We start from the raw sequence: 24,973 nt of genomic DNA on the forward strand, positions 1-24,973 counted from the left end.
ACTATATATTAAAGGGGAACATTATCACAATTTCTGAAGGGTTAAAACCAATAAAAATCAGTTCCCAGTGGCTTATTTTATTTTTCAAAGTTTTTCACAAAATTTTACCCATCACGCAATATCCCGAAAAACGGCTTCAAAGTGCCTGATTTACACCATCGCTATATCCACCCGTCTATTGTCCTGTGACGTCACTGCATGAAACCACCAAAAACAAACATGGCGGATAGCACAGAAAGGTATAACATAGTAGCTCGGATTCCGACTCGGATTTAGCGCCGTAAGCGATTCAACAGATTTTGCATGTATTGAAACGGATGGTTGGAGTGTGGAGGCAGGTACCGAAAACGAAATTAGAGAAGAAACAGAAGCTTTTAAGCCATATCACGACAGACAGCGGCACGGGAGGAAGCGCGGACGAATTCGGCGATCGCCTTCTAAACAACAATTGGTATGTGTTTGTTTGGCATTAAATGTGGGTGGAGAGAAAGGCTGGATGCAAATATAGCTACAAAAGAGGTATCATGATGCAATATGTACATACAGCTAGCCTAAATAGTATGTTAGCATCTATTAGCTTGCAGTCATGCCGTGACCAAATATGTCTGATTAGCACACTCCACATAAGCCAGTAACATCAACAAAACTCACATTTGTGATTTCGTTGACTTTATTGTTGGAAATGCATCTGCTTTGAGTGTCGCAGGACATCCACACATTCTTGCCATCTTTGTTGTAGCATAGCTGTCGTCGGTACAGTGTGCAGAACAAACGAGGGACTTTCGCATCTTTTGGCCACTGTTGCAACTTGAATCCGTCCCTGTTGGTGTTGTTACACCCTCCGACAACACACCGACGAGGCATAATGTCTCCAAGGTACGGAAAACAGTCGAAAAAACGGAAAATAACAGAGCTGATTTGACTTGGTGTGTGTAATGTGTTTCAAAAAATGGCGGATTTCTTCACGTTGTGACGTCACGGGTGAAAGGTCACTGCTCCGACAGCCAACAATTGAAAGGCGTTTAAATCGCCAAATTCACCCTTTTAGAGTTCGGAAATCGGTTAAAAAAACATATGGTCTTTTTTCTGCAACGTCAGGGTATATATTGACGCTTACATAGGTCTGGTAAAAATGTTCCCCTTTAAACAGTGGCACAAATGTTCATGTCATTTCAAAACAGAAAGTGCAAGATTGTCAGAGACATTTTAAGTGTCAAATAAAAATGAGCTGCATAATAGGAAATCAAATAGTGTTCGTCCTTCGCAATGTGGTAAGTTACTATGGAGGTTATTAAATTCTGTTGTTGACTATTTTTTTTCATACGGTGTTGATGTGAAAATGTTTGCCTCTGCATTTTGGTGGAGTGGGCGTGTTTCACCGAACGGAGATTTCGACATGCGGAGTAAGCGCTCTTCATTCTCTAGCAGGTGACTTTTCAAATGATGCTACATATATTAGCAGTAATGCTACTTTTTGTAGCAACGCTTTTGGCCAAAACTTGACAAATTACGGTTGTCTGTTCGACATCTTCCCACTTGAAGCCAAACCACCGCCAGAAGATGGACCCCTTGCTGTTTTTCTTGGGAATTAATTTAATCATTCATTCGAACCTTTTTTCTCTCCTATTACTGCTTGCACGGCTCTGCTAGCATCACAGCTAACGTTACCCATGCTGCTACCTCTCTGCTGGGCGAGGGCGTATACGTATGTGACGTATGAGGTGACAGTATGTGACGTGTGTAAGAAGGTGCGCTTGTTTTATGTCTCTGTGAGAAGGAGACACAGGGAAGAGCGAGAAGAGCCTGTTGTGTAAGGCCAGCAGCTAAAAGCAACTGCGTGAGAACCTGTACTCCCAATAGCACCATATAGTCATTTTCTGTATCGCACAGAGACAAACCCACGATATATTGTGCATATCGATGTATCGCCCAGCCCTATGTGTATGTGTGTATATATGTGTGTATATATATATACATTAATATGTGTATATATGTATGTGCATGTATATATATTAGGGCTGGGCAACGATTAAAAATTTTAATCGAAGTTAATCGCACTATTCTCCGATTAATCGCGATTAACTGCATTGTATACGCAAAGCCCAATAATGAATTCAAAAGTAGTGTGTAGTGCACCTTTATTGGAATATTCTCCCACTAGAACAAAAGCGCCAAAACATTTGTTGTGCAAACACAATTTAAATCAGTCCTTGTTAAACAATAGCAGTTAAATAGCATATTTTATGAAAATCAACTCCAAAAATGTAAATACAAACATTTAAGCTTATTGCCACTGCCAGGGTATTTAAGTTATCCTGTTTGTTATGGAAAATAAATATAATCTACATACAAATCTCTGAGCCACAATCATAACATCTGAACAGGCAATTTCTGAGGTAAGAGCAAAAACATTTTTTTTATCAGGATCTTATGTTTAAAAACCTATATTATAGGTAGTGGGCTGTTTTAGGGAATTTTTGATCAAATTATCCGTAGTAGCAATATTAATAATGTTGTGTTTATTCTGCGTAGTGCACTTAAAATAATTATGACCATATCTAGGAATTGATATGATGGGAATTTTCCGATTGTTTGCTTGGTGCTTTGATAAACTGAAGGCATCATATACATGGTACTATATTGTGATGTTATGAGCCAGGGAAAAAAGAACTACCCTACCCAGCATGCAACAGGAGTGAGGAGCATGCGCGGTAGCCCGGTATAGGTTGTGTCGCCATGACGGCATCTTGTATGTTGTGATATGCACGCTCTGAAAGCAAACGTTAAGAACTCAGCCAACACTCCTGGTCAGCATTATTCATAAATAGACAGACAACACATATACTCCGCTGCTTCACAGGCCGCTGGATGTAGCCGGCAAAGTATTCCCATGCTAGCTAGCCGGTCTAGCAAGCACGCGTCATTCAGTCCAAAACGGCCCGATCTATCCACATTCAGAATTGTCTGGCGGTCGTAAGTGATCCCGGAGTGACCACGCTGTAAGCCAGCCAGGAAATTTGCAGAATTGTCCGGTATTTTTGCCAAATGTTCCATCTTTACCAAGAGCCCCTCGACGCCGAAGTACATCCGGGATATGCCATCTTGTTGAGAAAAGGCGTTAACAAAATAAAAGCATGTAAACAACATACGCAAATGTGCGATAAAATAATTGTCGGCGTTTATAGATTGATGAGTTAACGCGTAATTAACGCATTAATTTGCCCACCCCTAATATATATATACATATATATGTATATATATATACATACATATGTGTGTGTATATTTTATATATGTATATTTTATATTTGAGTATTTTATGAATAAAATAAAAGAGGAAGTGGTTGTAATGTATCTTTCCTGGCTTGCCCTCCTGCAGATCAAGGAGAGGCTGGCACAGTCGCTCAAAGCCCTGCAGAGACGCTACGTGACGTCGGATGCAGTGGTCACCAGCGAGGACGCAGACGCCAACCTCCTCTGCTGCACCCTGGAGGCCGTCTTCATCCACGGCATCAAGAGCAAGTACATCCGCTTGGAGGCCGGGGGCCGTGGCAGGAAGGGGAACCGAGGACCTCTCCCTCAGCCTTTCTTCTGGAGCCTCGTTAAGACCGTCACCCACCGGTGAGTTTTACCCGGGAACAGTTGCGAGCAACCCAAAGATGTGTCTTCAAATGCCCCTCCTCGCCATCATCCACAGTGACGTGATCACCGAGCTGGAGAAGATCAGTTTCGTGGGCACAGACGTGGGTCGCTGTCGCGCTTGGTTGCGTCTGGCTCTCAACCACGGCCTGCTGGAGTGTTACCTGGCCTCGCTGTTTCGGGAGAGCGCCAAGCTGCGGGCGCACTATCAGCCCGGCGCCTTGCTGCTGGACGCGGAGGAGCGGGAGGTGCTGCTCAGCTACCTGCAGGGTCTGGCCTCGCTCCCGTTCAGCCTCTCGTACAAGTCGGCCGTGCTCAACGAGTGGACCACCACGCCTTTATCCCTCGCCGGACTCTGCCCCCAGGCCCAGGGAGACTCCAACGGCACGGACCACCCCGTCTCCAAGCTCACGTGCAAAGACTCCTCGGATACCGCGTCGCAGTCGTCAGGATCGTCCGATGCACCCGACGTGCAGAGGGTGCTGGTCAGCAGGGTCTCCGGCGGGTTCCAGGGGGGTACCAGAGGGCTCAACTCGTCCAGTTTGAGCCTCAACACCACAGGCTCCTCGCAGCTCTCGTCCAGCTTGAGCTCCGACAGCCTCCTCCAGGGCCAGGAATCCCGCGCCCCTGCTGGAGAGCAGTGGTCCTCATGTGACCTGGACTCCACCTTAAATGGAACCAGCAGCACCAAGCCGCCCTTGAAAAAGTAAGCTGTGACACCTTAATTGATTACAGCACAGAACTCTTTGCTGAACTTCCTCTCTGAGTGAACTACATATTTGCTCTCCTCAGTTCGCTTCCTGAGCTCCAGGAGAACAGCAGTCAAGACTCTATGCGCGAAGACTCCTTTGTCTCCAGCAACAATCCTGACCACTTCTCAGACATTGACCAGCCGCTGAGTTCCGTTCTCTCCGACACCGAGCCCCGCCAGGACCACGTCAACGCCCTCCCACGAGACCAGCTCCAGCAGCCTGAGGTCGCAGTGGTCCCTGTCCAGGAGAAGGAAGTCCAGGGCAGGTCGGAGTCTTCGATGCATTTGAGCTGTGGTCGTTCGCCGAGTGTCCTGAGCAGGAACTTGTCTTCAGATTCCGTCACTGTAAGTCTTATGTCTCACACACACACACACACACATTTTTGAGACCTCCGAAAAATGCCTACCTCTCTAGGACCACCCTTTCTAGACATATAACAATTTGTATTTACAACATGATTAATATATACATACTATGCAAATATAGAAAAGCTTATTGTGAAAAACGAGTTGGGATTTCACAAGAAAAGTGTCACGATTTCACAAGAAACACTTAGAATTTTGGCAGTATTATAATAAAATGTCGTCATTTTACTCAACACAAGTCAAAATTTTACAAGAAAAAACTGAACATTTGTGCAATTTTATTATAAAAGTTGGAGTTTTGCTCAATAACAGTCGCAATTTTACAGAAAAAGCTTAAAATTTTAGCAATTCTACTCGAAAAAAGTCACAATTTTATGTGGACTCGTCAGACCACAGAATATTTTACCACTTTGCATCAGTCCATCTTAGATGATCTCGGGCCCAGAGAAGCCGGCGGCGTTTCTGGATGTTGTTGATAAATGGCTTTTGCGTTGTATAGTAGAGCTTTAACTTGCACTTACAGATGTAGGAGGAATTGTATATAGTGACAGTGGTTTTCTGAAGTGTTCCTGAGCCTATGTGGTGATATCCTTTAGAGATTGATGTCGGTTTTTGATACAGTGCCGTCTGAGGGATGGAAGGTCACGGTCATTCAATGTTGGTTTCCGGCCATGCCGCTTACGTGGAGTGATTTCTCCAGATTCTCTGAACCTTTTGATGATATTATGGAGCGTAGATGTTGAAATCCCTAAATGTCTTGCAATTGCACTTTGAAAAACGTTGTTCTTAAATTGTTTGACTATTTGCTCACGCAGTTGTGGACAAAGGGGTGTACCTCGCCCCGTCCTTGTTTGAAAAAGACTGAGCATTTTTTGGGAAGCTGTTTTTATACCCAATCATGGAACCCACCTGTTCCCAATTAGCCTGCACACCTGTGGGATGTTCCAAAAAAGTGTTTGATGAGCATTCCTCAAATTTATCAGTATTTATTGCCACCTTTCCCAACTTCTTTGTCACATGTTGCTGACCTTCAAATTCGAAAGTCAATGATTATTTGCACACAACAGAAAGTTTACCAGTTTGAACATCAAATATGTTGTCTTTGTAGCATATTCAACTGAATATGTGTTGAAAAGGATCTGCAAATCATTGTATTCTGTTTATATTTACATCTAACACAATTTCCCAACTCATATGGAAGCAGGGTTTGTAATATATGTCATTGATAATAGGGCTGGGTGATAAAACGATATCAGTATATATCGCGATAGACACTTAATTGGTAGCAACAAAAAATGTGTTCGATAAAACGTACGATTATTTTTCTTTCTTCGCCGTAAAAAAGGTGAAGTATGGTAGCAAGGTTGGTTGCATGAACAACGGCACTCACTCTCTGGTAACCCAGCAAAGCAGGAAGTGATGACTGATCAGTGGGAGTGACACGCTAACAGGTAAACGTGTCGACCTTAAAGTTTGCTTATCTGACGGTTGATTCTTAGCATGGAGTGAGAAGAGAAAGTCGAAATGAAGAAATTGTGGATGAAGGAGGAAAAGTCACCTGGACAGTATGACGCTTTTTGGGATTTTTTTCAAAGGGACCGTAGTCAGACCAATGTGGTCCGGAAACGATGCAAGGCAAGACCGCTAATTAATACCACACCACCTTAGTCGTGCTCACCCTTTAGAGCACAGCTGTAGCTTCCTGCCATTAAACCTGCAGAAAATAGTTCTTCTCAGGTTTCTATGTTTACATTGTCATACTATTTTCTCACACTTTATGAAGCATCTCTTACATATTTATTATTTTTGCACCTTCATTTTAAGAGATTATAGTTAAGTGTTCAATGTGATTTTACTATTTTCTTGACATTGTTTGAGTGTTTTCCATGTTTGTGTTGACATTTCCCTTCTGTCTTGATAGCTGAGGGCATTATAGTCACAGGAAGGTTATATTTCAGATATGTAAAAAAAATGTATATACATAAATAAAAATAATAATACGATATGAATGATATATTTATAATATTAATGATATAAAAAAATAAGATAAATATAACATGATATATATAAATATATTATGTATAAAATAAAACATAAAATATTTACATTTACTATTTTTCCCCCGTTCTTTATATTCCAAAGCTCATTAAAAAAAATTGATATCGACTGATATAAAACACTTCTTATCATGATACAGTTTTTAGCCATATCGCCCAGCCCTAGTATAATACATTGCGCTATTTTCTTACACTTTATGAAGCATTTCTTACAGAATCCTTATTTTTGCACCTTCCTTTTTAGTGTTCAATGTGATTGAACTATTTTGTTGACATTGTTTGTTTTCCATGCTTACGTTGAAATTTCCTTTCTGCCTTGACAGCTGAGGGATTACAATTTGAGGAAGTTACATTTCAAATAAGTTATGTTTTTCTTCTGTTCCATACGTTGTAAAAGAGATTAAATAATTATCGATATTGATCAATACAATAATACAATTCAAATAATGACTGCATAACAAAAAAATCCTTTCCAAAGTTAAATAAAACTAACGGGGCAAATTCATGTTACACAGCCATTATTTGCTTTCACTAAACCTGCAGAAAATAATTCTTCACAGGTTTCTCTATGTTTACATTTTCACACTATTTTCTTACATTTTACGAAGCACTTCTCAGATATTCCTTATTTTTGCACCTTCATTTAAAGAGCTTATTGTTAGGTGTTCCATGTGATTTTACTATTTTGTTTACATTTGTTTTCCACACTTGTGTCAATGTTTTATTTTTGTCTTGACAGCTGAGGGATTTATAATGATAGTAATGTTACATTTGAAATAGGAATGTTTACATTTCATATTTCTTTACCCTGGTCCTTATTTTCCATAAGTCATCAAAAATATCAATAATTACCAATACTGACCGATATAAAACACTTAAATGGTGATACATTTTTTCAGCCCTAATTGATAATGGATTAATGTTATTTTTATAATATGCGGAGGGCTAATAAAAAACAAGGTGTCAGCGACAAATGTTCCACATGTTGCACTTTAGACAGCATGACACAAAAGCTGAAGTGTGTGTGTATGGAAGTCTGCCAAGTGATTTGACAACAGGAAACGCTGACCACGAAGCTTCCAAACACGACATGGTGACGTAACATGTCCATGTCTGTGTCTGCCGCACTGCAGCGTTCTCGCTCCTGGATCTCTGAGGACGATATCTACAAGCCCCGAGTGGACGAGGAGTCCGACCACGAGGAAGCGCCTCCTGCTGCTGCCACCAATTCCCAGTCGCCACCCAGTGTTGTGCATCGTCGGCAAATAGGTGAGCAGTAGGCCCCGCCCTCTTTTAAGCCTCTCGTCAGGTGACGAGCAGGTGTTTTCCCCCGGGCACTTTTATCTCTTGGCAGACGTCAGCTGAGTGAGTCACACAGGCTATTTTTTTTTTGCCGTTAAAAATATAAAGGGAACTGTTGTCATCTGCTGTGAGAAAGATTAGGTAACAACAACGGATGCAATAAAATGACAATTCTTGGCTGAAACTGAAAACTGAAACACGGATATACAAACCACGTTTCCATATGAGTTGGGAAATTGTGTTAGATGTAAATATAAACGGAATACAATGATTTGCAAATCCTTTTCAAGCCATATTCAGTTGAATATGCTACAAAGACAACATATTTCATGTTCAAACTCATAAACTTTATTTTTTTTGCAAATAATAATTAACTTAGAATTTCATGGCTGCAACATGTGCCAAAGTAGTTGGGAAAGGGCATGTTCACCACTGTGTTACATCACCTTTTCTTTTAACAACACTCAATAAACGTTTGGGAACTGAGGAAACTAATTCTTGAAGCCTTGATAGTGGAATTCTTTCCCATTCTTGTTTTATGTAGAGCTTCAGTCCTTCAACAGTCCGGCGTCTCCGCTGTGGTATTTTACGCTTCATAATGCGCCACACATTTTCCATGGGAGACAGGTCTGGACTGCAGGCGGGCCAGGAAAGTACCCGCACTCTTTTTACAAAGCCACGCTGTTGTAACACATGCTGAATGTGGCTTGGCATTGTCTTGCTGAAATAAGCAGGGGCGTCCATGAAAAAGACGGCGCTTAGATGGCAGCATATGTTGTTCCAAAACCTGTATGTACGTTTTAGCATTAATGGTGCCTTCACAGATGTGTAAGTTACCCATGCCTTGGGCACTAATGCACCCCCATACCATCACAGATGCTGGCTTTTCAACTTTGCGTCGATAACAGTCTGGATGGTTCGCTTCCCCTTTGGTTCAGATGACACGATGTCGAATATTTCCTAAAACAATTTGAAATGTGGACTTGTCAGACCACAGAACACTTTTCCACTTTGCATTAGTCCATCTTAGATGATCTCGGGCCCAGAGAAGCCGGCGGCGTTTCTGGATGTTGTTGATAAATTGCTTTGGTTTTGCATTGTAGAGCTTTAACTTGCACTGACACATGTAGCGACCAACTGTATTTAGTGACAGTGGTTTTCTGAAGTGTTCCTGAGCCCATGTGGGGATATCCTTTAGAGATTGATGTTGGTTTTTGATACAGTGCCGTCCGAGGGATCGAAGGTCACAGTCATTCAATGTTGGTTTCCGGCCATGCCGCTTACGTGGAGTGATTTCTCCAGATTCTCTGAACTTTTTGATGATATTATGGAGCGTAGATGTTGAAATCCCTAAATTTCTTGCAATTGCACTTTGAGAAAGGTTGTTCTTAAACTGTTTGACTATTTGCTCACGCAGTTGTGGACAAAGGGGTGTACCTCGCCCCATCCTTTCTTGTGAAAGACTGAGCATTTTTTGGGAAGCTGTTTTTATAGCCAATCATGGCACCCACCTGTTCCCAATTAGCCTGCACACCTGTGGGATGTTCCAAATAAGTGTTTGATGAGCATTCTTCAACTTCATCAGTATTTTTTGCCACCTTTCCCAACTTCTTTGTCACGTGTTGCTGGCATCAAATTCTAAAGTTAATGATTATTTGCAAAAAAAAAAAAAGTATATCAGTTTGAACATCAAATATGTTGTCTTTGTAGCATATTCAACTGAATATGACTTGAAAAGGATTTGTAAATCATTGTATTCTGTTTATATTTACATCTAACACAATTTCCCAACTCATATGGAAACGGGGTTTGTAGATTATTATCTCCATTGTTAGGCTTTGAACCATTTTCATCATGTTATTATTACGGTATTGTTGAACATACTTACTCAGTACTTACTAGGATTGTACAGTATACTAGTACTAGTATAGTACCGCAATACTAATGAATCATATTTGATACTATACCAACTCTAAAAAGTACCGGTTCTCCTCCATCCCTCTTTTGTTTCAACGGGCCGTCACGTGGTGACATTGCTGGTTTTACGAGCAGAGGAGCATGTTGGGCAGCGCACACACACAGAGTACTTACAAGCAGACACAGTGTGTAGACAGAAAAGGGAGAATGGACGCATTTTGGTGTAAAAAGTCAAGATAAAGGTGAAGTTAGAACACTGAAACACCCTCAGGAAAAGCTGCTTTAAGACATTGCTAACTAGCTAGCGGCTAACGTCCATCCGCAGTGTTTTAGCTACTTCTAAATCACTAATCCTAGTCTCCATGGCGACAAATAAAGTATATTTCTTACAAGTTACATTATCACTGCAGGACGAAGAATAGCTAAACATGCTTCACTACTCACCGTAGCTCACCTGTGTCACAATGTAAACAAACGCCATGAGTGGATCTACACCTGACATCTACTGTAATGATACCAAGTACAAGAGCGTATTTAGTTTATACTACTATGATTACACCAATATTTTTTGGCAATACAACATCTTCATACGTTTTTTTTTTAATGTATATTATGTTTATAAAGTCAGGAAATACGTCCCTGGACATATTTAGACTTTGAATATGACCAATGTATGATCCTGGAACTACTTGGTATTGGATCCAGACCTAAATGTGTGGTATCATCCAAAACTAATGTCAAGTATCAAAGAAGAGAAGAACAAGTGATTATTACATTTGAACAGAAGTGTAGATAGAACATGTTAAAACAGAAAATAAGCAGATATTGACAGTAAATGAATTAATGATTTTTTACAGTTTGTCCTTTATAATGTGTATAAAATAATAGGTGTATAAATGACATAATATGTTACTGCATACGTCAGCAGACTAATTAGGAGTCTTTGTTTGTTTACTTACTACTAAAAGACAAGTTGTCTAGTATGTTCACTATTTTATTTAAGGACTAAATTGCAAAAAGAAACATATGTTTAAGATTTTTTTTTCAAATAAATACAATATTGACTTTTTTTTGTATTCCTCTTTATTTAGAAAAGTATCGAAATACATTTTGGTACCAGTATCAGCACCAAAATATTGGTATCGGGACAACCCTAGTACTTACACACACACTTAAATCTTTTGACCAAGTTATTTCCAAATAAATCCAAATAAGTAGACACACTCTGAGAAAACCCTTCATGTTTTCATGCTTCCCTGACTAAAAGTGTCTTTCCTGGTCACAGCATTAAAGAGTGTCCAAAGAAGTCAACAGGAAGCAGATTGCTGAGATATTTGGAGCTGTCAACATGGTGTCGTCATATCGTTTGCTAGGATTTATATCTTTTCTTAAAAAGGCTAAAAAAATGTATACATACATTATTATAATTTGGTAAAAAAAAAAATTCTTATATTTTTCTCAATTTTTTTCACTGATTTTTTTTTTTGATGACTTATGAAAAACAAGGACCAGGAGAAAGATATATGAAATGTAAACATTTCTATTTCAAATGTAACATTACTCTTATTATAAATCCCCTCAACTGTCAAGGCAAAAATAAAATCCATCCATCCATCCATCCATTTTCTACCGCTTATTCCCTTGTGAGGGGGGGGGTTGCGCTGGCGCCTATCTCAGCTACAATCGGGCGGAAGGCCATATCGACACAAATGTAAAAAAAAAAAACAGTAAAATTATATTGAACACTTAACAATAACATCTTTAAATGAAGGTGCAAAAATAAGGAATATGTATGAAATACTTTGTAAAATGTAAGTAAATAGTGTGAAAATGTAAACTCTTTTCTGCAGGTTTAGTGGCAGGAAATAACGTCTGTGTAACATGAAATTTCCGTTATTTTTATTTAACTTTGGAAATTATTTTTTTTAATGCACTCATTATTTGAATTATATTATTATATTGATCAATATCGATAATTATTGATTTTTTTTTTATAACCTATGGAGCAGAAGAAAAATATATTTTTTGGATTGTAACTTCCTCTGATTATAATCCCTCAGCTGTCAAGGTAGGAGGGAAATGTCAACACAAACATGAAAACACTCAAACAATGTCAACTAAATAGTCAAATCACATCAATAATCACTTAAAATGAAGGTGCAAAAATAAGGATTATGTAAGAAATGCTACATAAAGTGTAAGAAAATAGCGCAATGTATTATATTAGGTCTGGGTGATGCGGCTAAAAACTGTATCTTAATAGAAGTGTTTTATATCAGTCGATATAGATATTTTTTTAGGAGCTATGGAATATAAAGAACGGGAAAAAAAATATTAAATGTATGGATGCACCGATTGATCGGTAACCGAATATATTCGGCCGAATATGGCAAAAAAAGCCACATTCGGCTTTCGGTGGAATGAGTTAAAAACAAGGCCGAATAGTGGCGTGTGACGCAAGTTTTTGACGCGGTGACGCAATCAACCAACGTGCAGTGACGCGGTGACGTTGGGATATGTTGTGTTCCTGTATAAGTGTATGAGGTTACAAGCACACACTTAATTGGGATTTAGTGGGGCCTCTGTTTGCATTATTAGCCTGTTGTGTAGGCTACCTGTATAAGTGTATGAGGTTACAAGCACACACTTATTGAGATTTACCTGAGCCTTCTGTTTACATTATTAGCATATCTACTGTGGCTAAGCAGACTCTTGCCAAAAGGACAATAATTCATTTGTTGTGGGTTTATCCACTTTAATGCACTTTATTTTTGGGGGGAATGCATGTTTTGTTTGAAGGCCTAATATAAATGAAAAACTTTGTGCTTTTTTTGAAAAGCAAAGGCTACTGGAATATTAAAAAAATGTCAATATTCAATTAAAAATTACTTTATTTGAAAAACGTGTAAAAATTTATTCTAGGCTATTTATGCAATATTTCAAAAATTGTGAAAAACTGCATTCATTATTCGGTATTTGGTATTCGGCCTTCGGCCAAGCGTTTGAATTTTATTCGGCTTCGGCCACAAATTTTCATTTTGGGGCATCCCTAATTAAATGTAAACATTTGATGTATTTTTTATTTTTATGTTATATTTTATACATAATATATATATATATAATTGTGTATATATCTATTTTAACCCCAAAAAATATGTATTATTAATATTATAAATATATTATTTATATTTTATTTTTGTTTGTATTTATTTATTTATATATATATTTTTTACATGTCAGAAATATAACCTTGCTCTGATTATAATCCCTCAGCTATCAAGGTAGAAGGGAAATGTCAACACAAGCATGGAAAACACTCAAAAATCGTTTACATTACTCTACTTTGTTCAGAATGTTTCAGGAGACTTTTCCAATCGTTTTCTTTATTAAGACCGAGTAGCAACAAATCTTGCATCTTTTTCTGGTGTCGGCGCAGAATGAGGAAGTGTTGTGTCTGGGAGTGACGCACAGATATCAACATGAGTGCACGTGAATATATGTTGGAAGTGGACCAACTTTACAAGTAGAAAATGGTGTCAGACTTTGTGACTTGTGGAGGCTACATTACATTGTGTAAATTATTTACATTACATTGTGTAACTCATTTGTTCTCACATCAAAACCCTCATTTTTGAGGTGTGGTGGCATTTATTTTGGCGTGGCGGAGCATAGTGGTTTGTTCCGCTGCAGCGAAAGTAACAGCTGGCATGGACACTAGGCTTCCACTTGAGGATGGGATGATCTGTCTGAGACAGAATCCCTTTTTGATTGGCAGTGAAATGACTTAATAGGCTATTTTGTAATATTATTTACCCGAGGGAGCAATTTTGAAGTTTCATTCCATTGTTCTGAGTTGATGTGGATAATTTTACAATCCTTATAGTGACTTTTTCATCATGAAAATAGACCAGCAATACGTTTAGCACCTTTTACTGGTGTGTTTAGAGACATCTTTTTCTCTCCAGCGTCCCCAGCGAGCGGCGAGTTCACTGTCCCAAAGCACTCACACGCCGTCACGTAACAGCCTCGTGCAGCAGTTGCAGCTCGCACTTCCCCCCCCCCCCCCTTTCAACATAGACATCTTATAAGTCAGGGGTGTCCAAACTTTTTCCACTGAGGGCCACACACGGAAAAATTAAAGCATGCAGGGGCCTTTTTGATGTTTTTCATTTTCAAACCATAACAAAATATATGGATTTTTTAAATGTATTTTACCTTTTGGGGTCCCGGGGACGATAAAGGGTCTCAGTTATTAAAATGTTAAAAATAAGTCAAATTTGTGTTATTATTTTTAATTTAACGCTTACAGTAAATCTCTATATCAACTTAAAAAAAAAAGGTTTTATGGCTTTTCTGTCAAAAAAAAAAGATTTTATAGTAAAACTAAAATATGCAGTATTTAGTTATTAGAGCCCTAAAAGATCAATAATGCAGGACCCCATTGATTTTAATTATTTATTATTTTTGAGTAATCACCGTGAAAAGATAAATAAAATACCACTAAATATATTTGGGATCCAAAAGGTGTCCCACTCATAAAGTGATACATTTTTATTAGTTTTTTATATTTTTTTTTTTACTTTCAACACTTACATTACGAGATCAACTTCACATACTGTATATCTGTTGGTTTTACATTTAAACTTTTATTTTGTTTGTTTTATCCAATCCAATCCAATCCAATCCACTTTATTTATATAGCACATTTAAACAACAATAACGTTTCCAAAGTGCTCCACAGCCATGTTAAAAACAATTGTAAAAAAATAAATATATATATATATATATATATTATGCTCCACCGATGACTGAATAAAAACAAAAATTAAATAAATATAAAACTAATAAAAACAATATAAAAACAAATGTGATTAAAAACTATTTTAAAGGGTAAAATCAATTAAAAGAGTAAAATAGAAATCAAAGTGTATAAAAAACACAGAGGACAACAGAGGACCACACAACTCACGTAGTGTTAAAAGCCAAAGAATAAAAGTGGGTCTTAAGACGAGACTTAAAAAGAGTCCACTGTGGAAGCAGTTTGAACATGGAGGGGCAGAGTGTTCCAGAGCTTAGGGCCGACCACAGAAAAGGTCCTGTCTCCCCTGGTCTTAGGTCTGGTCTTGGGCACCACGAGCTGGAACTGGCTCTCGGACCTCAGAGCGCGCGCAGGAATGTACATTTGGATGAGGTCCAAGATATATTGAGGTGCCAGTCCATGTAAAGATTTAAAAACAAACAGCAATATTTTAAAATCAATTCTAAAATGAACAGGGAGCCAGTGCAAACTCTGAAGAATTGGGGTTCTATGCTGGCGTTTCCTGGCCCCTGTTAAAAGTCCTGCTGCCGCCTTCTGGACTAACTGCAACCGGGACAGAACTTTTTGGCTAATGCCAGCATAAAGTGCATTGCAGTAGTCCAGGCCACTTCAAATAAAAGCATGCACCACTTCTTCAAAAAGCTTAAAAGATAAAAACGGTTTAACCTTTACTAAAAGACGAAGGTGATAAAAACCCGATTTTAAAACGCCATTGACTTGTTTGTCTAGTTTTTATGCTCTTTTATCAAAGAAAACGTTTGTCAACTTGTATAAGTCGGGGTCCACGTTAATCAATTCATGGTAATTCCATTTACAATAATGCACTGTACAAACTAGGAGCCTAGATTTTACGGTAAAACTGTAGCTCAGTCGCCAGAATTCTGACCGTAAAAATAACAGGTGGAATTTTTCCATTTAGTATAAAAAAGGAGCGTAGATTTTATGGTTAAAAATACAAACTGGCAGGTTAGGCGCCAGAATTTTTCCTGTAAAATTCAGTTTTACAGTTTTTTTTCCATTTATGTAAAAACGACCGTAGATATTACAGTAAAACTGCAACTCAGTCGCCAGAATTTTATCATAAAAACGACAGTTTTAAAGGTTTTTTTTTACGGTAGTGCAATGCATTATTATGCAAATGAGGCAATGAAGTGATTTGTTTAACGTCCATCCTGTTTTTATCAAAAAGGTAAGACTTGTTATCTGCATCCACTCCGCTAGGCCTGTCCAACCCGTTCCGAGGCCTGCTGAAGCTGGGTCACCTGGAACGGCGCAGCGCCATGGGGATGTGGCGCGACCATTACTGCGAGCTGTCGCCCTTCGAGTTCCGCCTTTACCTCAACGCCGAAGAGCGCACGTGTTGCGACAACTGCTCCCTGGTGCGCTGCGAGGACGCCCGCCTCGCCTCGCCCGACGGACGCTTCGAGTTGGCCTTCCCTGGCAAGCGGCTGCACCTGCGGGCGACGAACCGGGATGAAGCGGAGGACTGGGTGGACCGGATCCTAGAGGCCGTCAACAAGTACCGGCCCGTGTCCTGCGTGGACGAGCAGTGGGAGGTGTTGGAGAGCCCCAGTGAGAATGGCGTGGAAGATGACGCCGCCCGCTGCAGCCCAGAGCGAGGCTCCTCCTCCTCTGATGCACGGACATGTGGCAGGAAAGCCACGCCCCCTCCAGTTCAGGAATTTCACTGGGCTCGCACAACGGATTTGGAAACGGACGCCATCAAGGAGGCTGTTCTTTATTGTTCCGCAGACTCCGACGCTCGGACTTGGATCCCGCTCGTCTTCTCGCTCTCCTTGGAGTCCTTGAAGGCTTTCCTCGTTGTAGAAGAAAGAAAGTTGCTTCGACAAAGCTTCCCCATCGAGGAAGTGAGGGACGTGGTTCCCGACGTCTCGCTGGGCGGACCCAACTTCTTCAAAGTCCTGACGCTCAGAGAAACACTGCGCCTGAGGGCGGAGAACGCAGAGGAAGCGCGCTCCTGGAGGATTTTCATCCGCGGCGCTCTGGATTCTTACCTGGAGAGCGGCGAAGACGGGGAGGCTGCGGTCGGCCAGAGCGGGGCGGGAAACCTCCACAGGCTGGTTCAGCACAGACTGAAAGAAGACGGCGCGCTGCTGGCCCACTTGTGCACCGTGCCCTCGCACAAGGGTCTGGACACGCAGAACTTCAGATGTGCAGGTAAGACATTTTCAGTCCAGCTCCATCACGAGAACGTCCCGGTCACCGTGTGTCTGTGTCCGCCACGCAGGCTGCTCGCAGCAGATCGGCCCCTCGCTGGGCCGAGGACGCCTGTGCCACTTCTCCGGCCAGTACTACTGCGACTCCTGTCACCGCGGCGACACTAGCGTCATCCCTTCACGCATGGTGCACAACTGGGACCTCCACAAACGCCAGGTGGGTGCGGGACGGCACGTGGCCACCTGCGGCCATTGCAGTGACGGCGTATGTGTGCAGGTGTCAAGGAAGGCGCTGTGGCTGCTGGCTCAGGTGGAGCAGGAGCCTCTGCTCAACCTGGATCAGCTCAATCCACACTTGACCACGCACTCGGAGACCATGGCGCGGGTCCACAGCCTGCGGCAGAGGCTGCGACTCCTGGGCGACTACGTGCTGGCCTGCCGCAGCGGAGCCTGCAAGACGCTCCAAGCCAGGTGTGCAGCGAGCTGCATGACCTTTGTGTTCCTCGCTTCCAACTGTGACCTTTACCTCCTGCTAGGATGGAGCAGAGAACATACCCGCTGGAGTCCTGCAGCCTGTACAGCGTGCTGGACCTGCGCCAGGTACCTATCGCACCTGTCGGTGTGCTTTTATTCATCAATGCATTTTGTTGCTTGTGACTTCACCTCCGGTTGTAGACTATACTCGGCCAGGAAACATTTAGTCAAGGAGCACTCAGCCAAACGGCCTCTAAGGCTACGCTAGGATGTCCAATTCCCTTTTTTTTATCAAATCCAATCTTTTTATGTAGTCGTTCACATCACACACAAAAAATGTGATGTGTTACATCAATATTTTTTATCCTCAAAAAATATTTTTCCTTTTTCTTTTTAATTCATATGTTTATAAAGTCAGTAAATATGTCCCAGGACACATGAGGACTTTGGATATGACCAATGTATGATCCTGTAACTACTTGGTATCGCATCGATACCTGAATGTGTGGTATCATTGAAAACCAATGTCAAGTATCAAAGAAGAGAAGAATAAGTGATTATTACATTTGAACAGAAGTGTAGATAGAACATGTTAAAACAGAAAATAGCGCGACACCTACCCTTTATATCAGTATTTTTTCATCAGTATAGGTTTATTATTAGGTATTGTATTTTATTGTATGATCGTGTAACTACTTGGTATTAGATCCATACCTAAATGTGTGGTATCATCCAAAACTAATGTCAAGTATCAAAGAAGAGAAGAATAAGTGATTATTACATTTTAACAGAAGTGTAGATAGAACATGTTAAAACAGAATATAAGCAGATATTAACAGTAAATGAACAAGTATATTAATAATCCCTTTTTTACAGTTTGTCCCTCATAATGTGTATAAAATAATAGGTGTATAAATGACACAATATGTTCTTCTCAGCGAAGGAGAACCTTGAAACAAGGGAGACTCAGACTTAAGGCCTTGTGTCCTCCAGATAGCGGAGGATCAGTACACCACCTACCTGACCTCCATGTTTTGTGTCCTGTTAGATAGCAGAGGATCAGTACACCACCTACCTGACCTCCCTGTTTTGTGTCCTGTTAGATAGCAGAGGATCAGTACACCACCTACCTGACCTCCATGTTTTGTGTCCTGTTAGATAGTGGAGGATCAGTACACCACCTACCTGACCTCCATGTTTTGTGTCCTGTTAGATAGCAGAGGATCAGTACACCACCTACCTGACCTCCCTGTTTTGTGTCCTGTTAGATAGCAGAGGATCAGTACACCACCTACCTGACCTCCATGTTTTGTGTCCTGTTAGATAGCAGAGGATCAGTACACCACCTACTTGACCTCCATGTTTTGTGTCCTCCGGATAGCAGAGGATCAGTACACCACCTACCTGACCTCCATGTTTTGTGTCCTCCAGATAGCGGAGGATCAGTACACCACCTACCTGACCTCCATGTTTTGTGTCCTGTTAGATAGCAGAGGATCAGTACACCACCTACCTGACCTCCCTGTTTTTTGTCCTGTTAGATAGCAGAGGATCAGTACACCACCTACCTGACCTCCATGTTTTGTGTCCTGTTAGATAGCAGAGGATCAGTACACCACCTACCTGACCTCCATGTTTTGTGTCCTGTTAGATAGCAGAGGATCAGTACACCACCTACCTGACCTTCATGTTTTGTGTCCTGTTAGATAGCAGAGGATCAGTACACCACCTACCTGACCTCCATGTTTTGTGTCCTCCAGATAGCAGAGGATCAGTATACCACCTACCTGACCTCCATGTTTTGTGTCCTCCAGATAGCGGAGGATCAGTACACCACCTACCTGACCTCCATGTTTTGTGTCCTGTTAGATAGCAGAGGATCAGTACACCACCTACTTGACCTCCATGTTTTGTGTCCTCCAGATAGCAGAGGATCAGTACACCACCTACCTGACCTCCATGTTTTGTGTCCTCCAGATAGCGGAGGATCAGTACACCACCTACCTGACCTAACATGTTTTGTGTCCTGTTAGATAGCAGAGGATCAGTACACCACCTACCTGACCTCCATGTTTTGTGTCCTGTTAGATAGCAGAGGATCAGTACACCACCTACCTGACCTCCATGTTTTGTGTCCTGTTAGATAGCAGAGGATCAGTACACCACCTACCTGACCTCCATGTTTTGTGTCCTCCAGATAGCAGAGGATCAGTACACCACCTACCTGACCTCCATGTTTTGTGTCCTGTTAGATAGCAGAGGATCAGTACACCACCTACCTGACCTCCATGTTTTGTGTCCTGTTAGATAGCAGAGGATCAGTACACCACCTACCTGACCTCCGTGTTTTGTGTCCTGTTAGATAGCAGAGGATCAGTACACCACCTACCTGACCTCCATGTGTCAGTTGGCCTGCAGCCACGTCTTCAGCTGTGACTTGTGCACGCAGCGAGGCTTCATCTGCCAGGTGTGCCATGCCGACGACATCATCTTCCCCTTCCAGTTTGACAGCACCGCCAGGTAACCTTCCCTCTAACAAGGTGTGTCCATTTGGGAGGTCAGAGTTCACTGGCCTTTTTGTCACACACCTTGAATAAGTTTGCTGTTGTGCATTTTATTGAATTTAGACAGTTATAGCTGAGATAGGCACCAGCGACCCCAAAGGGAATAAGCAGTAGAAAATGGATGGATGGATGGACTATGACATCATTAAAAGCATACAAACTTATCACAAACATGACTATGGCATCATTAGAAGCATACAACTTAGTAAAACATGACTATGACATCATTAGAAGCATACAACTTAGTAAAAATATGACTATGACATCATTAGAAGCATACAACTTAGTAAAAATATGACTATGACATCATTAGAAGCATACAACTTAGTAAAAACATGACTATGAGATCATTAGAAGCATACAACTTAGTAAAAATATGACTATGACATCATTAGAAGCATACAAACGTATCACAAACATGACTATGACATCATTAGAAGCATACAACTTAGTAAAAATATGACTATGACATCATTAGAAGCATACAAACTTATCATAAACATGACTATGACATCATTAGAAGTATACAACTTAGTAAAAATATGACTGGCGACTTGTCCAGGGTGTACCCCGCCTTCCGCCCGATTGTAGCTGAGATAGGCGCCAGCGCCCCCCCGCGACCCCAAAAGGGAATAAGCGGTAGAAAATGGATGGATGGATGACTATGACATCATTAGAAGCATACAAACTTATCATAAACATGACTATGACATCATTAGAAGCATACAAACTTATCACAAACATGACTATGACATCATTAGAAGCATACAAACTTAGTAAAACATGACTATGACATCATTAGAAGCATACAACTTAGTAAAAATATGACTATGACATCATTAGAAGCATACAAACTTATCATAAACATGACTATGACATCATTAGAAGCATACAAACTTAGTAAAACATGACTATGACATCATTAGAAGCATACAACTTAGTAAAATATGACTGACATCATTAGCATACAAACTTATAAACATGACTATGACATCATTAGAAGCATACAAACTTAGTAAAACATGACTATGACATCATTAGAAGCATACAAACTTAGTAAAACATGACTATGACATCATTAGAAGCATACAAACTTAGTAAAACATGACTATGACAACATTAGAAGCATACAAACTTAGTAAAACATGACTATGACATCATTAGAAGAATACAAACTTAGTAAAACATGACTATGACATCATTAGAAGCATTCAAACTTAGTAAAACATGACTATGACATCATTAGAAGCATACAAACTTATCACAAACATGACTATGGCATCATTAGAAGCATACAACTTAGTAAAAACATGACTATGACATCATTAGAAGCATACAAACTTAGTAAAACATGACTATGACATCATTAGAAGCATACAAACTTAGTAAAACATGACTATGACATCATTAGAAGCATACAAACTTAGTAAAACATGACTATGACCCTGCAGGTGCAAGGCGTGCAAGTCGGTGTTCCATCAGGCCTGCATGACGCCAGGCCGCTGCTGTCCTCGCTGTCTGAGAATGAAGAAATACTTGGACAGAGACCTGCAGGACTGAGGGAGGCCTCCAGAGGGCGCCATAAAGAAATACTTGGACAGAGACCTGCAGGACTGAGGGAGGCCACCAGAGGGCACCCATGAAAAATACTTGGACAGAGAACTGCCGGACTGAGGGAGGCCACCAGAGGGCGCCCAAGAAGAAATACTTGGACAGAGACCTGCAGGACTAAGGAAAGCCACCAGAGGGCGCCCATGAAGAAATACTCGAACAGAGACCTGCAGGACTAAGGGAGGCCACAAGAGGGCGCCCTCAACCTTCTGCTCTGGACACGGCTGCCAAAGTGCAATTACTGGAGTCAGGTGACACCACACAGGTAGACTCCTCCTAATTTATTGACCTCACTCCTCATCACAGCTTCTTCTGTGCATCTTTTTTCTTACCTTGTTGCCATAGTAACCTAGCAACAAGGGGGCTAAGGGCTTTTCTGAGGACAGCAGTTGAAGTTAGTCGAAGATCCAAAGTGCCTTCAACACACATGTTATCTCCTGACTTCTTCTCTTCTTGTCATTGGTGCTGCAACTGATGATGTCATGATGATGTCACCGCCTAATTAACATCCACGCCATGGCATTGTCCTCCTCAGTGGACAAACCAATCAGGGCCCTGGGGGGGACATCTGCCACGTGATTTTTAAATGTCATTTTATCTAGGCTGCCACAATTATTTGCCTCACCTGACATTTTATTTGATGTGGCTGCCACTTTTTCATGTGGCCTGCCATGTTATTTGATGTGCTCTTTCAATCAATTTTCAGTGGCCCATTATGTCATTTGATGTGCTCTTCCACTTTATTTGAAGTGGCCTGCCATATCATTTGATGTGTTCTTTCACTTTTTGATGTGGCCTGCCATGTCTTTTGACGTTGTCTTCCACGTTATATGATGTGGCCTGCCATGTCATTTGACGTGGTCTTCCACTTTATTTCATGTGGCCCACCATGTCATTTGATGTGGTCTTCCACTTTATTTGATGTGCCTGCCACTTTATTTCATGTGGCCCGCCATGTCATTTGATGTAATCTTCCACTTTATTTCATGTGGCCCACTATGTCATTTGACGTGGTCTAACACTTTCTGATGTGCCTGCAACTTTATTTCTTGTGGCCCGCCAATCTTTTTATGTGGTCTTCCACTTTATTTCATGTGGCCCGCTGTATCGTTCGAAGTGGTCTGACACATACTTTTATGTACTCCGACACATTATTGAAGTCGCCTGCCATGTCGTTTGAGATGGTCCGCCACTTTATTTTAGCCGGTCCGCCACATCATTTTACGGAGTCTGCCACTTCATTTCACATGGCCCACTCGGCATACTTTCATGTAGCCTGCTGCATTCTTTTTTGTGGTCCGCCACATCATTTTGTGTAGCTGACACATTATGGTAGTCTGCCACATCATTTGATGTCATCTGCCACGTTATTTATGCTAGTCTGACCCATCACTCAATGTAGTCTGCCACATCATGTTTAACTGGCCCACCACTTCATTAAATGTAGCTGACACATTATTTTTAAATGTCCCGCCACATCATTTTATGTTGTCTGCCACATAATAATATTTCCAGTGGCCCGCCACATCATTTAATGTAGCTTACACATTATTTTTAAATGGTCCGCCACATCATTTCAAGTCGTCTGCCACATATTAATATTTCAAGTCGACCGCCACATAATATTTCAAGTCGACCGCCACATCATCTTACTGGCAAATTATTTGATGTAGTCTGCCACTTCATTTTTAAATGGCCCGCCACATCATTAATGTGGTGTGCCACATACTTGTAAGTGGTACGCCACGTTATTTCATGTAGTCTGCCACATCAATTTAAATAGCCCACCACGTCAATTTAAATGGCTTGCCACTCAATTTGAATGGCCTGCCACTTCATTTTTAAATGGCCCACCACATCAATTTAAATGGCTTGCCACATCAATTTAAATGGCTTGCCACATCAATTTAAATGGCCCGCCACATCAATTTAAATGGCCCGCCACATCAATTTAAATGGCTTGCCACACAATTTAAATGGCCTGCCACGTCAATTTAAATGACTTGCCACTTCAATTTAAATGGCCCGCCACGTCAATTTAAATGGCCCGCCACTTCAATTTAAATGGCTTGCCACATCAATTTAAATGGCCCGCCACATCAATTTAAATGGCCCGCCACATCAATTAAATTGGCCCGCCACATCAATTTAAATGGCTTGCCACATCAATTAAAGTGGCCCGCCACATCAATTTAAATGGCTTGCCACATCAATTTAAATGGCCCGCCACATCAATTTAAATGGCTTCCCATGTCAATTTAAATGGCCCGCCACATCAATTTAAATGGCCCGCCACATCAATTTAAATGGCCCGCCACATCAATTTAAATGGCCCGCCACGTCAATTTAAATGGCCCGCCACATCAATTTAAATGGCCCGCCACATCAATTTAAATGGCCCCCCACATCAATTTAAATGGCCCCACACATCAATTTAAATGGCCTGCAACATCAATTTAAATGGCCCGCCACATCAATTTAAATGGCCCCCCACATCAATTTAAATGGCCTGCAACATCAATTTAAATGGCCCGCCACATCAATTTAAATGGCTTGCCAATCAATTTAAATGGCCCCCCACATCAATTTAAATGGCCTGCAACATCAATTTAAATGGCCCGCCACATCAATTTAAATGGCCCGCCACTTCAATTAAAGTGGCCCGCCACATAAAGCAATGTTTTGGATACATCTTTTTGTTCTGTCAATGTTGTCATGAAAACATTGCAGGAAATGTGATATTTCCTCCACATGAATATTATTCTATCAAGCAACAAGATGTCCAAACATTTTTCTTTCTTTTGTTTATCAAAGAAATATAAATATTTGCTTGTTGCTTGGACTTATGATTGCTGAGATATCATCAATCTCACAGTGCTGATGTACTTTGTGAATATGCATTTATATTCATACTCGGGTTGTCTACATACCCATATTTTGGTACCGGAACCAAAATGTATTTCCATACTTTTCTAAATAAAGGGGAGCACCAAAAATGTCATTATTGTAACAAAGAATGTTTGTGTACATCAAACATAAGTTTATTATTGTCATTTAGTCCTTAAATACAAACCCTGTTTCCATATGAGTTGGGAAATTGTGTTAGATGTAAATATAAACAGAATACAATGATTTGCAAATCCTTTTCAAGCCATATTGTGTACAGGTGAGCTCCATCCAGTGGTACAACAAAGATTTGATTCAATATTTAAGTACACTCTTGTATTTCAAACACAGTGTTACCGTTCAAACTGTGTCTGTGTAATGTTACAGTGGTCAAAAATATTCAACATACTT

General features: G+C 40.8%; 1 protein-coding gene across 4 annotated transcripts in view; it reads left to right on the forward strand.

Moving 5' to 3' along the window:
- plekhm1 (pleckstrin homology domain containing, family M (with RUN domain) member 1) overlaps positions 1-24,677 on the forward strand; it is a 37,649-nt gene extending 12,972 nt beyond the window's left edge. For 3 of the 4 annotated variants that reach the window (XM_061907623.1, XM_061907624.1, XM_061907625.1), the window contains exons 3-12: positions 3,379-3,620; positions 3,697-4,344; positions 4,431-4,734; positions 7,946-8,081; positions 16,072-17,028; positions 17,099-17,244; positions 17,305-17,498; positions 17,564-17,627; positions 19,864-20,021; positions 21,517-24,677. In XM_061907623.1, coding sequence (XP_061763607.1) covers positions 3,379-3,620; positions 3,697-4,344; positions 4,431-4,734; positions 7,946-8,081; positions 16,072-17,028; positions 17,099-17,244; positions 17,305-17,498; positions 17,564-17,627; positions 19,864-20,021; positions 21,517-21,625 — 2,958 coding nt within the window. In that variant the 3' untranslated portion in view covers positions 21,626-24,677. Of the gene's footprint in view, positions 1-3,378; positions 3,621-3,696; positions 4,345-4,430; positions 4,735-7,945; positions 8,082-16,071; positions 17,029-17,098; positions 17,245-17,304; positions 17,499-17,563; positions 17,628-18,604; positions 18,734-19,863; positions 20,022-21,516 lie in introns of those variants that run through there. The other variant, XM_061907626.1, reaches the window with a different exon arrangement.
- Positions 24,678-24,973: the final 296 nt, after the last annotated feature.

This window comes from Nerophis ophidion, linkage group LG08 (genome assembly GCF_033978795.1).
Source record: "Nerophis ophidion isolate RoL-2023_Sa linkage group LG08, RoL_Noph_v1.0, whole genome shotgun sequence".
NCBI lineage: Eukaryota > Metazoa > Chordata > Actinopteri > Syngnathiformes > Syngnathidae > Nerophis > Nerophis ophidion.